Raw genomic sequence first — 19,102 nt, 5'->3', positions numbered from 1 at the left:
ACGGAGCTAGGTCGTCTACTTCTCAAAACTGTTATATAAAAAATCGAATCTTGACATCAAAAAAACTCTTTCTCGAGACTTGGTGCCAAATTATGTAATGAGATACCGACCAAGTTGCGCACACTTTCAAAACACAAATTCATATTTAATATTCGTGCATCATTGCTTGATATATTGGAGACTGGTGATACTTATTATGAAATAGATGAAATTATTTTTAAAATGAAGAAAGCAGAACCAATTTTTTTGTAATCCTGTCTATAAAAACAGCCAGCTAATGTTTTGTCTTCCTTTCCTCCTTAGAGTTTTAAATGCATCATTTCATATGTTGATTATAATTTTTGCAATTAGTGAATCGCTCCATATTTATTTAAAAACTGATGAATCTCTCTCACTTTCCACTTTTTTTTTCTGTACCTTAATTTAATTGCAGTTATTTTCTTTGCGTATCATTCCTGGCCCTCCTAGACTAGCTACAGCTATTTGCGGTGCCGGAACACTTGTAAAAATATTCTTTAGAAAATTTATAACTAAGTCTTGAAGTCTTGAAGTCATGAAGTCATCAGTGCTAAACGGTTTAAATGGAGTTTTGTGATGGACTTTGAAATGCGGCCGTTAAAGTTGCGTCGTGTTGGTCCCTATGTAGTGGTGTTCATGACAAGACGTTTATGGGCTGGCCGAATGCTGTGGATGCTGTTATGTGAAGTTGTCAATGACAGTACGTGTTTGTGCCGGTGTGTGGAACAACATTTCTTTGCCTTTACTTGGATCAGGTCGTCGTGTGGACGTGTTTATGGCAGTAGTTGTACTCGGACTGAATGTTGGAACAATATTTCGCGGCCATTTGTGCATCCTCGGAGACCCAGGGGCAGTTAGTCGGGTCGATAAAATGTTCGTGGTGAAAGTTTACTGTAAGACATTTTCTGGCCAATCAGAAGCGAGCAATTCAAACGCTTCCGGAACTGGTTCGGTAAGAGTAAGTGCCCAGGGGCTCGCCTCGATCTTACAGTAAACTTTCACCACGAACATTTTATCGACCCGACTAACTGCCCTTGGGTCTCCGAGGATGCCATTTGTGTGGAGGTGCCCGTTATTCTTTGCCTTTCCGCAGAGTAGGCCATGGACGTGTTTACGGCAGTAAGTGAAGTCGGGCTTACTGTTGGTGCAATATTGGCCATTGGTGTGGAAGATGCCCGTTATTGAAGGTTCGATTGTACGTTTGTCCATTTTTATCGTTTCTTTTTCAGTCCTGTCGTGTCCCAGTTTGAGCAGTCCATCAAATGGCAATATAGCCCTGACTTCCGGCAATTTTGTTGGTAGCAATGCAACATACAGTTGTAACAGTGGATATAAAGCTACATTTACATCTACTAGATATTGTCAGGCAGATGGCCAGTGGTCTGGAGGAGCGCCCAGCTGTATACGTAAGAGTCTTCTATTGTACTAATGTATCATTTTACAGTCCTGAGCATGGTTGAGCATGGTATCTTATCCTTTGAGTGAACATGAGGCCAAGGTATACTTTTTTTATGCAAACCTCTTTCCTTTTCTTATGGAAATTATGCGTAAACAATACTAGTTAGCATAAAAAGAATATGAAATACATAATAAAGCAACGGTTATATCAAAACAAGGTCAACTACTCTAGCCAGGTTTCCACCTGTAACTGTAAAATGGACTATTCACACAACTTAATGAGAATTAGGAAAAAACAACAACAACAGAAAGCATCTTTTTTCTTATTCTTCTATTTTATTTCTTTTTTTTTTTTTTGTTATCATTATTTCAATGAGAGACCGCATGAAAATTCCTCTTGGAATTTGCATGAAGAAGGAAAGGTGTGAGAAGCATTCAGCATGACCGGTGAATTTGATCGTTTGCCTTTTTTTTCTATTTCACATGAGGCGTTTACTGCCCAGAGATTGGACAAGTAGAACATGCCACTCGAGTTCTGAATGGAGCTGACGGTGCTTTGAACGTTGTTGGGACCACGGTAACGTTTACTTGTGATAAGAACTACCGAATGCCGGAGAATGTTGATGCTACCAGAACCTGCCAAGGAAGTGGAACTTGGAGTGGAACACAACCGAGATGTGTAGGTATGTATCAATTCAGAAGTGCTATTTCAGACTTTGAAAGTAAATTCACTAGTTTGAAACGAACGAGACAACATTGAAGGGGTCTACTTATTTGTACCTTAAAGGAACAGTATCCCGTTACTGCGCATGCACCAAACTTTGATTTTTGGACAGGATGTCGCGCAATCAAAAGATGCGAGGAGAGTAAGAGAACCTTGAAAAATCCGTTTGCATCGTGCTTGGCCGAGTTCAATACGACACTAAAACCTCTCAGGATTACAGATCAATGATATATTGTTCCTGTTAAGTTTCGATTTGGGCAAAATCTGGATTTTTTGGCGTTACTTTTATTGCCGTTGGCCGGAGGACCAGAAGATTGGAAGCGGCGCTTTGATGCCGATTGAAGGCTTATTTCTTCTGCTAGCTTCCACAAGCTCAGGTAATTGTGAGAGGAATACGCAGAAATGAAACAACAACAATAAAGGCTGTAAGAAAGAAACCATTGAGACATCGATATGACTGAGGAGATCTTGTGGAGGGGAGCTTCGTGAAGCAGAAAGTTTTGCAACGACGCGTTAGTAAACTTTTAAATGAACCTCCTTACGGCGGACAAAATCAAACAAACAGGCCCTACATGTTTAGAAAATCTAGTGCCATGAAATCGTAATATAGTTTTTGACTAACCTTTGTGATGATTCATAGCGTTGAGATTGCATTTTTATTTATGTCTTTCAAACGTTTGAGGCTAGAACGCGAGCAAATCAGGCAGATATTACTGGACTTGGAACAATTGACTTCTGACACGAGTTTCAAATTCGAAAATATGTTTTTAAAGCGAGCCGAAAGAGCCGTTCTCGGGTCGCGAGGTGGCTCTGCTAGCGATAAAATCGCGATGAGTCTTCGAACCGCCAGCCAAATTATTATATAAGGCGAAAGACTTCTTCCAAAGTCTAAAATATTACTTGAGAATATAAACAACAAATCTCCGTCGGCGGTGCGGTCCGGGAAGAAAATCTTGTCTAGTCAATATGACCGTTCTATTGTCTTTTGAAGAAAACAAAAAAGATGACGCTCGTGCGTGCGCATAATCGGGACACTGTTCCTTTAATTGGGTGGAAAAGAGGTCCATCTTCACTTAAAGGACAACAGGAAAACCAAAGACGATCCATTGTAAATCTCACAGAGATCTGACACCAGCATTTCATCGATATCGTAACGTGAAACATCTTGATTTCTATTTTTAAGAGCTCCTTGTTAATTGAAGCCATTTAAAGCGATTTCATTGAAGAGCAACTTACACGTAAAAAAAACCATTTTCTTTCATGATTAATAGAGAGCCATTAAAAATCTTTGCGGTGTTTTCTTCATGAATAATCAATAATCAGTTTTACCCAACGCGTGCGTTTATTTGTGTCATTCCAGCTTCCTTTTGTAGCCCAGTTCCAGTTCCTGATAATGGCGCAGTTCAAGGCTTCCGTTATGAACTGGGAGCTACCCTACGTATCACTTGTAACAATGGGTACAATTTGGTGCCTTCAGGCTCCTCATTCAGGACTTGTATTTCTGACGGAGCAGGAGGAGGACTGTGGTCAGGGGACGATCCTGTGTGCGAATGTAAGATAGACGAAAAGCTGCCATTTGCTAAGCCAGTTTTATTTGCGAGTACAGTTTTATGATGAAGTATGCGTAACACGAATTTGGTATTTTAGAACAAACTTTTGAACAATAAACCTTTTGACCCTTTAACTGTTGGTCATTTACAATTTTAAATGCTCTATATCATAGGCGAGATGACGACGCTTGGATGCCCTTTCTTTTTTTCCTTCGGTAATCCTTTCTTGCCTCAGTTTTCCTATCTTGCAAGACAAAGAGTAAAATTTGTAGGATCAAGAATGAAACTGATAGCAATGCAGATATTTTCCTTAGAGTACACAATTATAATTAATAAGACTTGCTAGTAAACTGAATTTTTTTAACCAAGAGTATCTAGCAATTCAGGTAAAACGCTTAATATATTTTCTTGTTCAAAAGTCTGGGAAACTTTGTCACTTCTGTTTTGGTCTCAAATGTCTATACCGTGTGATACTATTTTTTTGATAGATCAGACTTGATCTTGCTTCTACTCTGCGCGCTTCATCACTTATGTAATTTTTTTTGCTACAATATATCTAAAGGAGGCCGTATCCAACTAGAAAGCTCTTGCTACTTTGGACACTGTACACATGTTATCCTTTTGGCCAAATGATTACTCATTATTCTTTTTCTTCTTTTATATATAAAATAACTTGTTTTTATGTCCTATAAAGTGTAGAATACTTAATAATTGAATTGAATTGATGACTTTCAAAATGGTTTTGCCGTAAACCTAGTGGTTGACTGTGGTGATCCAGGAAATCCTTACGGGGGATATCGTCACATAACAACCGATACTAAGTACCAGTCCACTGTAACATACACTTGCAAACCAGACCATCACCTGGAGGGAGAGGACAGTCAGGTTTGTCAAGCTAATGGGATATGGAGTGGATCCAAACCAGTTTGTTTGGGTAGGTGTCGTCCCAATAAACTAAAGTTATTGTGATACTTTTCTTTCTCGAAGGACGTTACATAATTCATCATGCAGCATAAATGTAGCGTGATACTTTTGGTGTAAATGTTTCACATCAGTACTGAATAGAATTATGCATTTCGATGGATGCAGAATAAACATATTAGAGCAAAAAACATTATTAATTTCTTGCGAATCACGGGGGGAAACTTTCCTATCATTGCAGGAAGGTTCTTTTTGTTTTAACTAACTAGACAACTATTTATAATATAATTTGGACTGATAAAGTGGCGTGGAATTCACATGGCAGATATTTTGAATAATTACATAGATTAAAAAATACAACAAAGTCTAGTGGATGCGTGTGCTGGCCAAAGTGGCATATTCCTCTGGTTCGCCACCACCTTTTGTTGTATTAAAAACAAACAAACAAAAAAACAATCAACAAACAAAAGGAACGTTTACCTTAATGTTGATTTGTACAGTCTTTCTGTTCTTTGCCAATTATGGTTAATTAAAGATAAACTAAATTACTTGTCAATGTAATGTGAAATTTAATTAAGGTAAATTAAAGATACTCGAACAATTCAAAAGGTTTTGTAAAAAGTTAGGGGAAGTTGCATAAACTAAATAAAGTAATAGAAAGGGAAAACAAGCATACGGGAAAGCAACTAGGGGAGTCGAGACAAACAGAGAAGCGAAGAAGAAAAAAAGCAAAGATGGAGTCCTATACAAGTAACGATGTTGTAGTCTGAATAAAAAAAAGTTACCTTCACCGTCTTGTTTTCACTTACAGCGCGCTCTTGCGGAAATCCTGGAGTACCTAACAATGGGAAGAAGAATTCGTCGTCTTACCAGTATGGTAACTCGATTAAATTCGAGTGCAACGTTGGTTATACATTACAAGGGTCAGCTGTACGTACATGTGAGGATAACGGCTTGTGGACTGGAACTCAACCTACGTGTCAAAGTAAGCTGGATATATTTCTAGTTCTTGTAGTAAGAAGGCAACAACGTAGAAACGTTTGAACGGTCACGGAGTTGTCGTACCACGAAAAGGTGGTCTTAGTAACAAGAGTGGTCACACAATGAAGGCTGCCTCATTCAGTGGGTAGTCACCTTAAGGAGATGGTTGTAATTAAGTTAATTAGGAGGCGGTCGCATTAACGAGGTAATCGTATTAACAACGCGGTCGCATTCACGAGGAGGCTGCATTAACAAGATGGTCGTCTCAACGAAGTTATCCACTTTTACAAGGTGGTTGAATTAACTGGGTGGTCACATTATCGAAGTGGTCGCGTCAGTATAAGGTGGTCGCATTACCATGGTTGTTGCGTTTACAGGTCGGTCAAATTATTAAGGGTGGTCACATTAACGGGGTGGTAGTGTTATCGGTTGGAGTCATTAAAAGGGTAGTCACATAAGGAGAGGCCTTCTCGTCACCTGGGTGGTTGCATTTACAATGGTTTGTTTTTTAATAAGGTAGTCGTATTAACAAGATGGTCTCATTAATAGGGAGGTCCTCTTTACAAAGTGGTTATATTAACCGGGTGGTCACATTAATGAAATGGTCGCATTACCAGGGTGGTTGCATTTTTGATGAGGTTGTCGCATATGAAGAGGTGGTCTCATCAACTGGGTGCTTGCATTAAGGAGGTGGTGGCATTGAGGAGGTAGTGGTCTCATTAACAACTAAGGCGGCTGCATAAACGAGGTGGCCACTTAACCTTGGTTAACATTAATGGAGTGATCGCATTATCAGTGTTGTTTCATTAGCAAGGTAGTAAATGAAAGTATTGTCTTGTCATTTGTAGTTGTCAACTGTGGTGATCCAGGTACACCAGCTAACGGAGTCAGATATGGTGATGTCTTTACTTACAAGAGCACAATCCTGTTAGAGTGTGACCCTCAGTATAAACTAGTTGGTGACCTAACCAGAACTTGTCAAGCAGATGGAAGCTGGACAGGAATTCTGCCCACCTGTAACGGTAAGCAGAAAGATCAACCTTTGCTTAAAGGAGCTATGTTACGAAATTGTAGCGGAATTCAGCCTCTGACAACGTGCCACAAAGTTTCCACAGCAGAGCACACACAAAACAAGGCACGGATGGGCACAATTGAAGGAGAAACAGATTGTAACTGGAGATCTATTGTCTTAAACTATAAATATAACGCGAGGAAGACATATTTCTTTGTCAAGAGGCCTCGGTGATGTCAGTTAAAATTTTTTTTTTTTATTGTTCGGTTCCATATCAAATGAGAGCAAGTGAGGGAAAAAAGTCAAAACGAAATTAACTCGACGCTATATATTACACAGACCTTTTAGCTTACAGTTTTTCAACTCTAGAGGCGCAGATTACTGCGTAACATTTTGAAGATAGCTTTCAAACGAAGTTGGAGACGCGGTGGCCGAGTGGTTACTGCCCTAGACTCCCTATCGAGAGGACTGGGTCACTGTATTTTGCTCATGGGCAAGACACTATTCACGTAGTGTTTCACTCCATCCGAGTGAACAAACGGGTACGGGTGAATTTAAAGGGCCTGTGTCACGATTGCCTAATTCAGTTTGGTAATAATGCCAATTGCGCGTCCTTATTCTCTAGAGAATTTGATAAAGTACTTGAAAACTACAAAATCACAGCTTTTGATGTCAAACAAATATGTCTCCCAAGCAGTATATCAAACGTTATAAACTACAAAATGAACAATAAAAAAACTGTTAGGCTAACAACGATCCGTTTAAATCTTCTCCAAGTTTGTCCATCCAATCCTTTTTTGTTCTATTTTTTGTGTTGCTGATACCTTTTCGTCATGTCCTGAGGAGGTTTTTTTATGTTGCACCCAGGTTGGTGGCGGTTCCCGCTGTTTGAATTTTCAAAAATTTCGTGAACAGCTCCTTTTATGCTGGGGTTAAACCTGCGATGGATTAGCATCCCGTCCCAGGATGAGTATCCGGGATAAGCCTGATGGGCCGCTTCGCTCGAATGCAGACTTCACCCTTTACCTGAAATAAACCTATTCTTTGAGACCTCCAAATCTGTTCATCATTTTTGTTTTTTTTGTTTTAATTTAAAAATAAGATTGAAATTTGCCCTTAATTTGGGGTTCAGGGCAATGATGGGAGTGTTCGCCTCGCACCGTTATGTTCCAAAGGCAACACCCTGTGTGAGTTTTCCTTTCTTCCCACTCAAAACTCTAAAAGTCATAACTTTTAATTCGATTTTGAACGCACCATTGCTCCAGTGATGAGATGACACGAGTTTACGTACTGATGTTTATTTGTCTTATCTTCTTTCTTCGATAAACACTGTGAGAACTAAAATAAAGGTAAGAGTAAAGTACAAATAAGATTGTGAATTACAGAAAATACATACATTTCATCCTCTTTGGAAGCAACAAGAAAGAAAGGTAAAAACTTAAAATTTTCAAACAACGGTAAATGATATCGAGTGTAAACTTAACTTCGTCTAAAGTCCAAATCTGATCTTACGATGCAATCAGCGATAAAATCGGTCTTAAAGGATAAAATTTCAAAGCGCGTACTTACTTTAAGAAATGTAACGTAAATATTTACCTTGGTGATGTCCTTAAAAATCCTTAGAACAAGGAAAACTTGCTTCTTGGCTTTGCGTTAGAAAGAACTTTCTAGTTATATCTAGAAATTGCGTGCGCGCGCGTGAAGAAAACATAACATCATAAAATTTCGCATAAAATAAAAATAAGTGAAGTAAAGTCCTTAAACGCGCGGCTAATCGCGTTAGCTACACGCACAAGCACTTGTGAAACTTGTTAAAAAGGCCTCTTTAAATTTTCATTACAATTAAATAAAGGAATTGTTTTTCAGCTACGAACTGTGGGACGTTTTTAGTTGGTCCAAGCGGAACGGTGAAGTCGTCAAATTATCCAGCAAATTACGATGACAACGAATACTGTACGTGGCAGATTCAAGTTCCGGCGAACAAGAAAATCCGACTTGACTTTACGGAATTCAAAACAGAGGGTGGAAAGGACTACTTGATGATCTACGACACGAACCATTTCGACAAACCCAACATCGTATTCGATGGAACAACTTACAAACCACCCCCTTTTACTTCATCCGGGAATGTCCTGCGAGTGAGATTTATCAGCGATGGAGCAACAACAAAGAAGGGATTTAGTTTTAGTTACCAGCAAGTTGGTGAGCAACATTTTTTTTATCAGTTTTCTATCTTGAGTAATTTTCTTGTCACACAACCATCTCTGTTTTCTTAGATAACCTTGAAAATTCAGTCTCCCTTACATTTACGACCATTCTTGACGATTACTGTCTGGAGACTGAGTCGTAAAATTAAAGGAGCCGTGTAACGAAATTTATCAAAATTTAAGAACTGGGAATTGCCTCCAAATAAAGTGAAACATGAAAATAACCGTTCAAAATATGAATAGAAAGTAAATATAACAAAGCAGATACAACAGGAGGCATAGATGACAAACTTAAAGTAGATTGGAACGAACTGCACTTGTGTGTTTTGAAAACTTGTTAGCATAACAATTTTGTTGTTTTTATCTTTTAAAATAATGCGAAGAAGCAAATATTTCCTAGAATTTTTCTATTGGTTGAGGACGGTTAAAAATTTGTAGATGACCGTTCATTCATATACAATTTTCGAAGCTTATCTAATTATTTCCCTACGATTTTTTAAATTCTTTACACTGCCCTTATTCAAAAATGTGATGGAGGCAGGAATCAGAAAAATCCTCGCTTTCGTAATACGTTGAATTACATCTAACATTTTCGGGAAAATATTACTGAAGCCCTTTTAACTTCTCAAGTTCCCTAGGATGACCGAACAGGTGCAAATTATAAAGCGCGGCTAAGAATGCATTTCTAGATACCATAAAGTACTCTGGATTGCCAAAAAAATGATTTTAATGTATTTAGGAGGAAACTGTCGTTGGGTATCCCTGACAACTGTTTGACACGAAGCTGCGATTTTGTCAGTATATTCTCAAGTTCTATAGCAAATAGGGACGTGTGTTGTGTAATCAAACTGAACTAGTCAGCCGCTACAAAGCCCCTTTAAAATTTGGTTTATCGCACTCCAGTGAAGCAAGGGTGCTTTCCATTTGACAGAAAACTTCGGAAATTCCGGATGGAAGGTAAATCGTAAGGTCACTTTTCGGAAATTCCAACCGAAAATTGAGGAGTACGTTTTGAGGTAGTCCGTTCATTCCGGTTGGTACGAACCAAACGTAACGTTGCTTACCATTTACAAATTTGTCGGTTCCAGACCCGCGCTACACAAACTCACCCCATTTCAGCTCCACTACGCAGTACAACATGAATCGGGAAAACCATTAGGTATATTTTGGCTGTTTCGGCCTAGCACCGCAGAAATAACAGTGCGTAATACTCCAACTTCTACTACATTCAAATATGTGGTAGGTAAACTAGAACAGTGCTGAGCGACAGTTCACAAATAATACTGTCAGAACGAAGGCCAGAAAAAAACATGCTGGAAAAAAAGCCCTTGTAGGGAAAAAACTCGGCAGGAAATCTGGGTAGGATCCATGGCTCATTTCCTGAAAAGCCCATCCTACGAAGGCTACGCGGCCCGCAGGCACGCCCACATTTACTAAGCTTGTAATCCAACAAAGCACGGTAAATTCGAAATAACATTCCAAAACAAATGAAGAATAACTAAAACAAGCTAAAACCCTCGCGCAACTCGATCTGTCACTTTATAAATCAAATAATTAATAAATAAAAAATAACCTGGGCTAGACGAGGTATCGGCCTTTAATGCTTTGCCACGTGATAAGCTTCCCTTTTTAAAATGGCACTCCATTCTAACCATACTGCACTTCAACTGAAACCGCCCCAGTTGCCACTGCTCCCATGCCGCAGAAATATTTCAATCATTTCCGGCTAATTCGTAACAACTCAAACGCCGGAAATTCCATTTTTTTTTTGGATTCAAACCGTAACGGACGAGGCAGTTCTGCGGTAAACTGGTGAATCGCTCGCCTTTATGCTTTCGACACCCCAACCGGAATTTTTCACCCCGGTGTTTTGTTTAACTACAGTCTACGTCTCATCTAAACAGTAAAAGCATTAAGAGAAAATTCATCAAATTACTGTTTCTGACCGACACGCCTTAATGAGGGTGTGAATGGGGTAAACCGACTAGCGACAAAGGTCGAAAAATATTACTGACTACCGACAAAACGAGTAAAAAATTACCGACTACCGACATGGGCTGACATTATCAATATTTGTTTCAGAAAAAAAAACTTTTTGCATTTTTTTCTAGCCGTTAGGAAGTAACCTCTTTAAATTTATGACTCATCAGATGGTCTAATAGAAAGAACTTCCTCTTTTTGTATCATAATCACAGAAGCCACACCTTAAAGATGCTACCAACTTTATGCATGTTTTTGAAAAGACAAAGGTGAAAAAACTGAACGTTTCTTGTTTCGGTCCGAGAAATGCTTTGATTAATCCTCAAAGAAAATTATTTCCCGTTTAATGCACGGAAAGCTTTATCAATAAAAAAACCACGGTACCGCGATGAGCACATACAGCAGTTTCCTTTCAACATTTTCATGGCCGCATATATTGAAACACAAAGTTTAAGCAAAACCGTCTTGAAACCAACTGTTTGAAAAAGCTACATAGATGATATTTTTTCCCTATGGGACATAAGTAAATCAGACATGGTAGATTTCTTCAAATTCACGGAACAAGTAAACTTACTTCACCCTACTGCTGTACTGACTATGAAATTTGCGGCCGAAATATCTGACACTGAGGCAATCTTTTTGGCCGGTTGTATACAGGCTGGCACAACATTCAAAGAAAAATGAGAAAAAGTTATCATTGACGTATAAAGACGCATTTTAAACGGAAACCTTCCAGTATATACATTTTCACCTCTGACAACCCACCAATTGTTAAAATGGATTAGACAAACAAGGAGCCTTGAGAATCCTACGAACAAACTCCTCTGAGGAAGTATTTCAGATTTCAAAGAGCGGTTGATGGACAGAGGCTGGCCACACAATTTTAAAAGAAAAATTGCTATTAGAAGTAAAACTCGCAGAAGGAAAGCCGCGCTCCTGAAACAAAACAACAAGGAAGAAAAAGAAATATTGCCTTTCGTGACACAATACAAGCCCTTAGTGTCTATTATAAAAGAAGCTTTAATGAAAAAGTGTAATCTTATACAAAACCAACCACTACCTTGCCAACTTAACCCTCGGACGTACACGCAAAATCATACCCCCCGCCATGCTACAAGAGGATGGTAGATGGAGCCCCTCCCAAGAGTTTTTGATATGTTGCGGTGTTCCGAAGCGATTCTGCCTTCACTGAAAAGCCTTTGATCTTCTTAATAAGATAAAGTATATTTTATGAATGGTGGCGCTGCTGGAGGCCTGTGAAGTCACCAACAATGGTCGCCATCTTTGCCGCCATCTAGGATTTTACCAAGAATTAGAAATCAGGTTAAAACAGCGAGAAGTGGTAATTGCTTGATATGAATAATATCACATAAATAAGCACTTCGCATGATTTTAGCTACAAGATTTTTCTTTTATTGTTGAAAAAAGTTGATAAAAACATACGTCTTCACTCAAAATGGCTTGACCACGTGCTACTTATTACGTCATACCTCGTAACCATAGAAACTGATCATTACTGAACTTGTCTCAAAATGCGTGCGAGGGATAAACGAACATCTACTGAAAACGTCAGGTGCTGATGTTTTATCCTCTCGGAAAAATCCCAGAACCTAAAGGGGGTGGGGATGTGGCATCCAACCCCCCCCCCCCACCCCTTGTACGTCCGAGGATTAAAGTGTTATTTCTTTGAGAAAGGAAAATTATGGCAAAGGACATGCTTGTTAGAGCCAAAACATTAAAGGTACAGATGTGCAGCCTGTCACCCCTTGCTTTTTTTACTACGAATAATTTAAGTATCCAAAAGGCTGGAGTCCATTAATTAATTAATTAATTACTGTGCCCTGTAATCGACAGGGAAACCAAGTTCGTATTTACAATAAAAGGTTTGGTGATTTTATCAGTACTCATGATATTCATTTGGCAAACAATGATGAAATAAACGATCATGTTGCATAAACAAACAAGAGTTAATAAAGCTTAAGTGTAATCAAATGATGCATTCTTACAAGTTTTACTCTTTCCTCAAGGATCAAAGTCTTGAAACTGGGTGAAATACATAAAAAAATATTAATAATTAACAAGCATTTTCACTTATTAACTGAGATTTTCCGACAACCGACAAAAATCAAAAAGTTTAACCGACTACCGACAAAGATCGAAAATTTTAACCAACCACCGACAAAGTAATTGAATTTTAACCGACAACCGACAAGTGGACCCCCCCATTCAGACCCTCCTTAATTCCTCTTATCTTATCACGAGTCATCAAGGCGAAGCAAGAATATAACTATTCTCCGTGATACTGTCAGATTTGGGGAAAATAATGCGAGAGAGGGGAGTTTTTTAAGAGAATTTCCACTTCTGTTGTCGGCCAAAAGAAAACTGTTTTTTCCTTCTTTTTAACTAAGATCCTATTCAAGTTGTCGATGACGATAACTATCCATTTGTTTTCACTTTTCTTGCTTGCTTTGTACATTATACAGTCATACTTACTGTGGCTTTTCACAATTTCGATATCCCCCACTTGTTAAAAAGAGAAAAATTTTAAATTAAAGTCCGTAGAGGAGGATATCATTTGGCCAAATTTGAAGCCCTTAAGTTAGCTATAGAAAACCATGAAAGTAAGCCGGTTCTCTTTGGGATTTCAGTGAAGTGTTACATGTACCATTCTGAGGAATTTTCGGGAATCAAACCACCAAAGATGATCAGTTAGCTTTACTGATTCTTGATTCTTCTTTATAGACACATCTTGTGGAGGTGTATATGAAGATGGAAGTGGAAGAATCACCTCTCCAGGCTATCCTAATGGATACGCGAACAACCTCGATTGCGTTTGGTTGGTCTACCGCACCACGGAGACCGCCGAATTCATTTTCACGGAGTTCGGAACAGAAAGTACCTATGACACGGTTGCCATAACCTCAGGAAGGTAATTTAAAAGTATTTATAATGTTTCGCATTGTTGCTGTTTACGTAACTATTTGCATTTGCAAGGGAGGTTGAGGAAGAGACATGTAAGCAACGTTACAACAAGTAGCTGTCACTTAACGCAGTTTATTTAACGTAAAATCTCATTGACTATGTATTGCTAGGCCTCTTTGCCCCAGTGAATGCACGGTGTCATATCCATCGGAACATAACCCAGTCATGTCATGTGTCCGTTTATAAATGGCATGAATCACGAGAAACACAAGGCACAGACTTATGTCGATTCACCTCCACTTTCGCACGTTTCGGCATTTTTCAAATCGAATACTTTATACACTCATTTTCATGACGAATTTGTGTGTATGTGCTCTAGTTTGTTTTCTGGTTTTTAGCCTTGCACTCTCGGACTAAATATTCCTAAAAATAAAATATTGATTTTTAAATGAAGTAAATCAGATGTCCTCAACGTACATGCAAAGAACCGGGCAAAAATGCACTGTTGTTAATTTTTTCAGGAGAAACTTAAATTTCAAACAATTAATGACACACCTCGAGGGAGGCAGTTCTGTTTCTCGAGAATCTCCAGTGGGAGCTTAAGCAACAAAGACGGCGATGGCAACGAGAAAGGCAAAAAAACAACTTTACACGCTGTTTTGTACATTTCTTTGCCGTCGTTGCCCGATTACGACATGGAACGTGAACAGCGACCCCCTCCTTTTTTGTCCTGAATTGTTATACAGTGCTCTAAAATTCAACTCCAGAAAAAATCGCCAACATTTGACGACTTGAGGAAGATGAAATAAGCGCAATGAGTTTAAAAACAGCGCAAACACGCTTTGTAAGTTACGCGTTCGTAGCCGTCGCCATAGTTGTTGCTTAAGCTCCCTATGGATTGAGATCCGAGGGAAACAAAATAAGGAACATTATCACTAAGTGATTTGTTATACACAACAAGAAGAAAAACGTCTATGGTTTATACTAATTTATGAAAGTAAATCTCAGCGAGTGGTCAACATTCGCGGCTAACAATGCACTGTTATCCCATGACGTCACAGAATATGCAATGTTGCCCGTTCAGACACTTTTAGCGTGAAACAGCTTTGTTGATGACCTCGAAGAAACTAATGGAAGTGCGCGCTGTTCAACTATATTGCAATTTGGCTTTTTCAGCAACTCTTCAATCCGCCCGGTCGCCTTTTTCCGGCCATATATTTTATAAGTGGTAACTTATCCTCTAATATGTGGGTTTTTCACAGATTTGGTGATACCGTACTTTCAAGCGGCTGGGGAGGGCATACTATTCCGTCTGGCTCCTTCACTTCTGACACCTATCTCTGGATCCGTTTTACCACCAACGGTGGAAATTCCGACGGTCGTTTCCACGCCGGATGGACTGGAACCTACCAGAAATACTGGCCTTTTGTTAGTGTCTAAAAAGAGAAACGTCGCGCTGATCAACTGCAATGTAATGTAATGTAATGTAATGTCACGGCTTTTACAAAATAGGCGACAAGACGCCTTTTTTGAGCAATGAACTTGCAGTTGACTTGCGGCAAGTCTAACTCTTTATTAGTGTTTGAAGATGAAAATTAAAAAATCAAAACAAAGAAAAAATCAGACTTAATTTGTGTTAAATAATGATAATATAGACGTTTTCGTCCTATAGTGGTACGGATTGCTTGAAGTTTTTGGCATCTCTCGGACCATGAGAGCGATCCGTAATAGATAGGTGTCAGTATTAGAAAGGTGACGATTGTATGAATTTTGGTATCTCCATGTGGCACTAAGGGAACTGTCCGTAATGGAGAGCTGTCTGTATTATAAAGGTGGTGATTGTACGAAGTTTGGTATCTATCGGACCATGAGAATTGTCCGTAATAGAGGGATGTCCATTTCATATTGGTGGGGATTGTATGAAGTTTTGTATCTTTATAGGACTAAGAGAACTGTCTGTAATAGTGAGCTACCCGTATTGTTGAGGTGGTGATTGTATGAAGTTTGGTATCTTTGGGACCATGAGAACTGCAACACAGGAAACTTTGCATATAATTTTCACCTCGATGGACTGAAACTTAAATAATGTTGACTTTAGAGAAATACATGTTTTTTCCCCATCCCCGATTTCAAACCTATGGGCACTTGATTAGCCTCACGCAGACGCTTTTAGGGGAGCTCGTATTTCGTCCGTCGTCACAAACGCCTGCTTAACCGAGAACGACATTCCTTTCCCAGGCTTAGCCAATCACACGTTGTACCTTCCAAACCAAGGATAAAATTGTGCCACAACCTCTCACTATGTTTTTAAATTGTAATAACCAATGTTAGTTTACAAACAAGACCCACTAATCCATATCAACAAATATGCGTAAAATTTAGACTAAATTAAAGTTCAATGTTCAGTTAAAAGCAAGTAAGCTCATTAAGGCTAAGGCTCATTAAGGATTTATATTCTCTATTTTTCCGCCTATTCGGTGCTTTTAAGCGAGGAAACTCGGTTAAAAACTGACTGATGCTTTAAGCAAGCTACTGTAGCTGGTGAAAATTTCTTTTTCGGCAAAGGGCGATGTAAAGGACGATGTAAAGGACGTTGTCGCTTTTTAATAGTAAGAGAGTTAACATACGTAACGTAAACAGCCAAAAGAAATATGAAAAAGGAAGTTGTTGGAAGTCCTGTCGTTTCGTGGAGGTTTGTCTCGAATGAATTTAAGTTCAATAGTCGATTTTGAGCAGTTACGCAGGGATATTACGGCGTCACCCCTCTAGGACCACTTTAAGGTCCTTCGAGACAGATAACGTCTGACGTCTAGCCCAATTAAAACCTTTATGCTAACGCTAAACGTTTGGAATTATGTCGAACAAAAAATGGGATATAATATCTCGCTTGTCGGCAGCGTTGGTATCGAGAGACGGTCTTACGTTAAGATTTTGTAATCCTATAAAGTCCGTGAGAAACTCGCTGCTGTGAATACATGACAGATCGATATTGAATATACAGCTGCATAAATATAATTTCTTCTTTACTCAAGAACGTTGGTTAACCTTGGTGTAAAGGCGTTAAAAAATTTCACTACAGAAAAAGGTTTGCTTCGAATGAGAGGAGCGGTAGAGTAATACGTTCCTCAATGAATACACTATAAAAAGACTGAAAGTAACAAATAGCAAAGAGTGACTTAGTAAAACAGGAGCAAATCTACTTATTTTTCATGGAGCAGTAAATGTGTAAATTTTGAGGTTTATTGCTATCTTCCTAAACTAAATATCGCGATCATTTGCAATTTGGATTACTTCGAAACATTTATTCAGCTGTGTTAAGTAGCGAATGATCATGAACTAATTAACGAGGATCCGTCCTAATTAAGTGGTTCATGGTATGTATTTTCTTCCAGTGGCAATGCGCCTTTATTTTTGTTAAATCATGAACGCCTTTCTTTATATCTCCGTCTTCGCTTTCGTGAGTTTTCGGACAACTCTGTGTCAAGATTGGCTGAACGTTTCAGAAACAGAACTTCTGAAACTCAGAAACGAACACAATTCCTATGAAAACTCAAAGTCCGATATTTTATTCCTTATTGATACCTCTGGTAGTTTAAGCGGCAGTGATTTCAGCGAAGAAAAGAAGTTTATTACCAACTTGCTGAATGAAATAAGTGTTGGCATGGAAGCTACCCGTGTTGAGGTGATTCCCTTTGGAAGCACAGCGAGCATTTTCATAGACCAAGTGTCTGTTCCCGCCTTGACGAAAAACAAGTGTACCTTCAACGAAAAATTTAACCCGATGGTTCAAAGTATCAATGGCTACATGACAAACATGAAGGATGCATTCCAACTTGCGTACGATGTTTGCCTCGGACCATCCAGCGGTCAAAAGAGAGGGCCCCTCAATTTAGTTAAAACGACCGTTATTCTTCTTACTGATGGACGTTGGAATAGGCCTTCGAGTGATCCTAGTCCTGTTTCAATTGCCACACAGTTACACGCTGCTTCTGTTGAGGTTTTTGCTGTTGGTGTAGGAAACATTGACTATGACCAGCTTAAACAGGTTGTAGAAGACCCAGACAAGCAAGCTTTCCACTTGACAGACTTCGACGAGTTTTCCGAACTTGCGACATACTTAAGAGGGGGTAAGTTTATTTTAGGTCAGTATTTAAAAAGTCTTTTATATAGGTCATTTAAAAATTCTTTTATAAGTCTTATATGTAGTCGGTTTTAATTTTTACTTCTTTGGTAAGCCTTTACTTTCGGCCAGCCTTCTTATTTAACGGATTGCATTTACTTTGCGTTGTATTCCTAACGTATAGGAGGCCTTGTGTTAACATTTCCTAACGGTTTGCGCACTCAATGCGTTGGTCGCGGATTTAATAATAATAATAATTATATATATATATATATATATATATATACAATAGAAGTGAAGTAAATGCCAGAGAGAATTGAATGACATTTCCCTTTGAAACCCCGAGTCGGTCGGTTAGCGTGTAAAAAGCAAGCCCTGCGTCTTTTTAAACCCTTGAGGGCACATTGTGTGAGATAAGTATTCAAATTTGGATCCGTTTCAATTGATCAAAACATATAAAAGCTGAGTTTTAAATCAAATAATAAGGTGAAATACTCGGTCAGCATCTTTTTAAAACTATTGGCAGACTTGGCACTTTTAACACAATTGGGTAAAGAATTGAAATAAATAGCCCCCGCATACTTAAAAGTTCTTTTGCCTATGTTACATTTCGGCTTTGGTTGGTGCGGGTCCTTGCTTCTCCTAGTTGCATGATTGTGTAAATCCGCATTCCTTGTAAAATATTGCGTAAGATATTTGGGTACTAGATTATTTAAACACTGAAAAACTAGAATGCATTTTTGCATTTTTCTTCTGGAAGCTAAGTTTAACCAGTTTAGCACACAGAAAGCGTGATTTGAGGTGTTCTTCCGTAGCATAATTCGTGCTGCGCGGTTCTGTATGCGGTGTAACTCTTTGCAACACCCCTCTGAGATTTCCCCCCACGCAACATCAGAATAGTCAAATAATGGCTGCAAGAGTGAAGTGTATACCTGTTTAGAGGCTTCCAGCGTGAGGCATAATCGTATACGAGACAAAAGCCCTAGGCTCCTACTGACTTTGCTGCATACATACTCGACGACCTGATCTTTCCAAGAAAGGTTCCCATCTAAAACAACACCCAAATAGCTAAATTTAGCTACTCTTTCTAAAGTCTTTCTGTATAACCGTATACACAAATTTGGTGATTTGGCAAAATTCTGTCAACTTCCAAATAGCATTGATTTTGTTTTAATCTGATTAAGGATAAGCCTGCTACTTTCCAGTCATTGTACAACTCGATTTAAATCATCCTGTACTACCCCGGCGGTGCAAAGATTCGTACGAAAC

The 19,102-nt window shown here is 38.9% G+C and overlaps 1 protein-coding gene and 1 pseudogene across 1 annotated transcript in view; both read left to right on the top strand.

Moving 5' to 3' along the window:
* LOC140948186 (sushi, von Willebrand factor type A, EGF and pentraxin domain-containing protein 1-like) overlaps nt 1–15,198 on the top strand; it is a 91,050-nt pseudogene extending 75,852 nt beyond the window's left edge.
* A 1,932-nt stretch (nt 15,199–17,130) lies between these two features.
* LOC140947610 (sushi, von Willebrand factor type A, EGF and pentraxin domain-containing protein 1-like) overlaps nt 17,131–19,102 on the top strand; it is a 42,312-nt gene continuing 40,340 nt past the window's right edge. The window contains exon 1 of the mRNA XM_073396759.1: nt 17,131–17,840. Coding sequence (XP_073252860.1) covers nt 17,135–17,840 — 706 coding nt within the window. The 5' untranslated portion in view covers nt 17,131–17,134. The remainder of the gene's footprint in view (nt 17,841–19,102) is intronic.

This window comes from Porites lutea, chromosome 9 (genome assembly GCF_958299795.1).
Source record: "Porites lutea chromosome 9, jaPorLute2.1, whole genome shotgun sequence".
In the NCBI taxonomy this organism is placed as follows: Eukaryota; Metazoa; Cnidaria; class Anthozoa; order Scleractinia; family Poritidae; genus Porites; species Porites lutea.
This window is presented reverse-complemented; position numbering and strand designations above follow the sequence as displayed.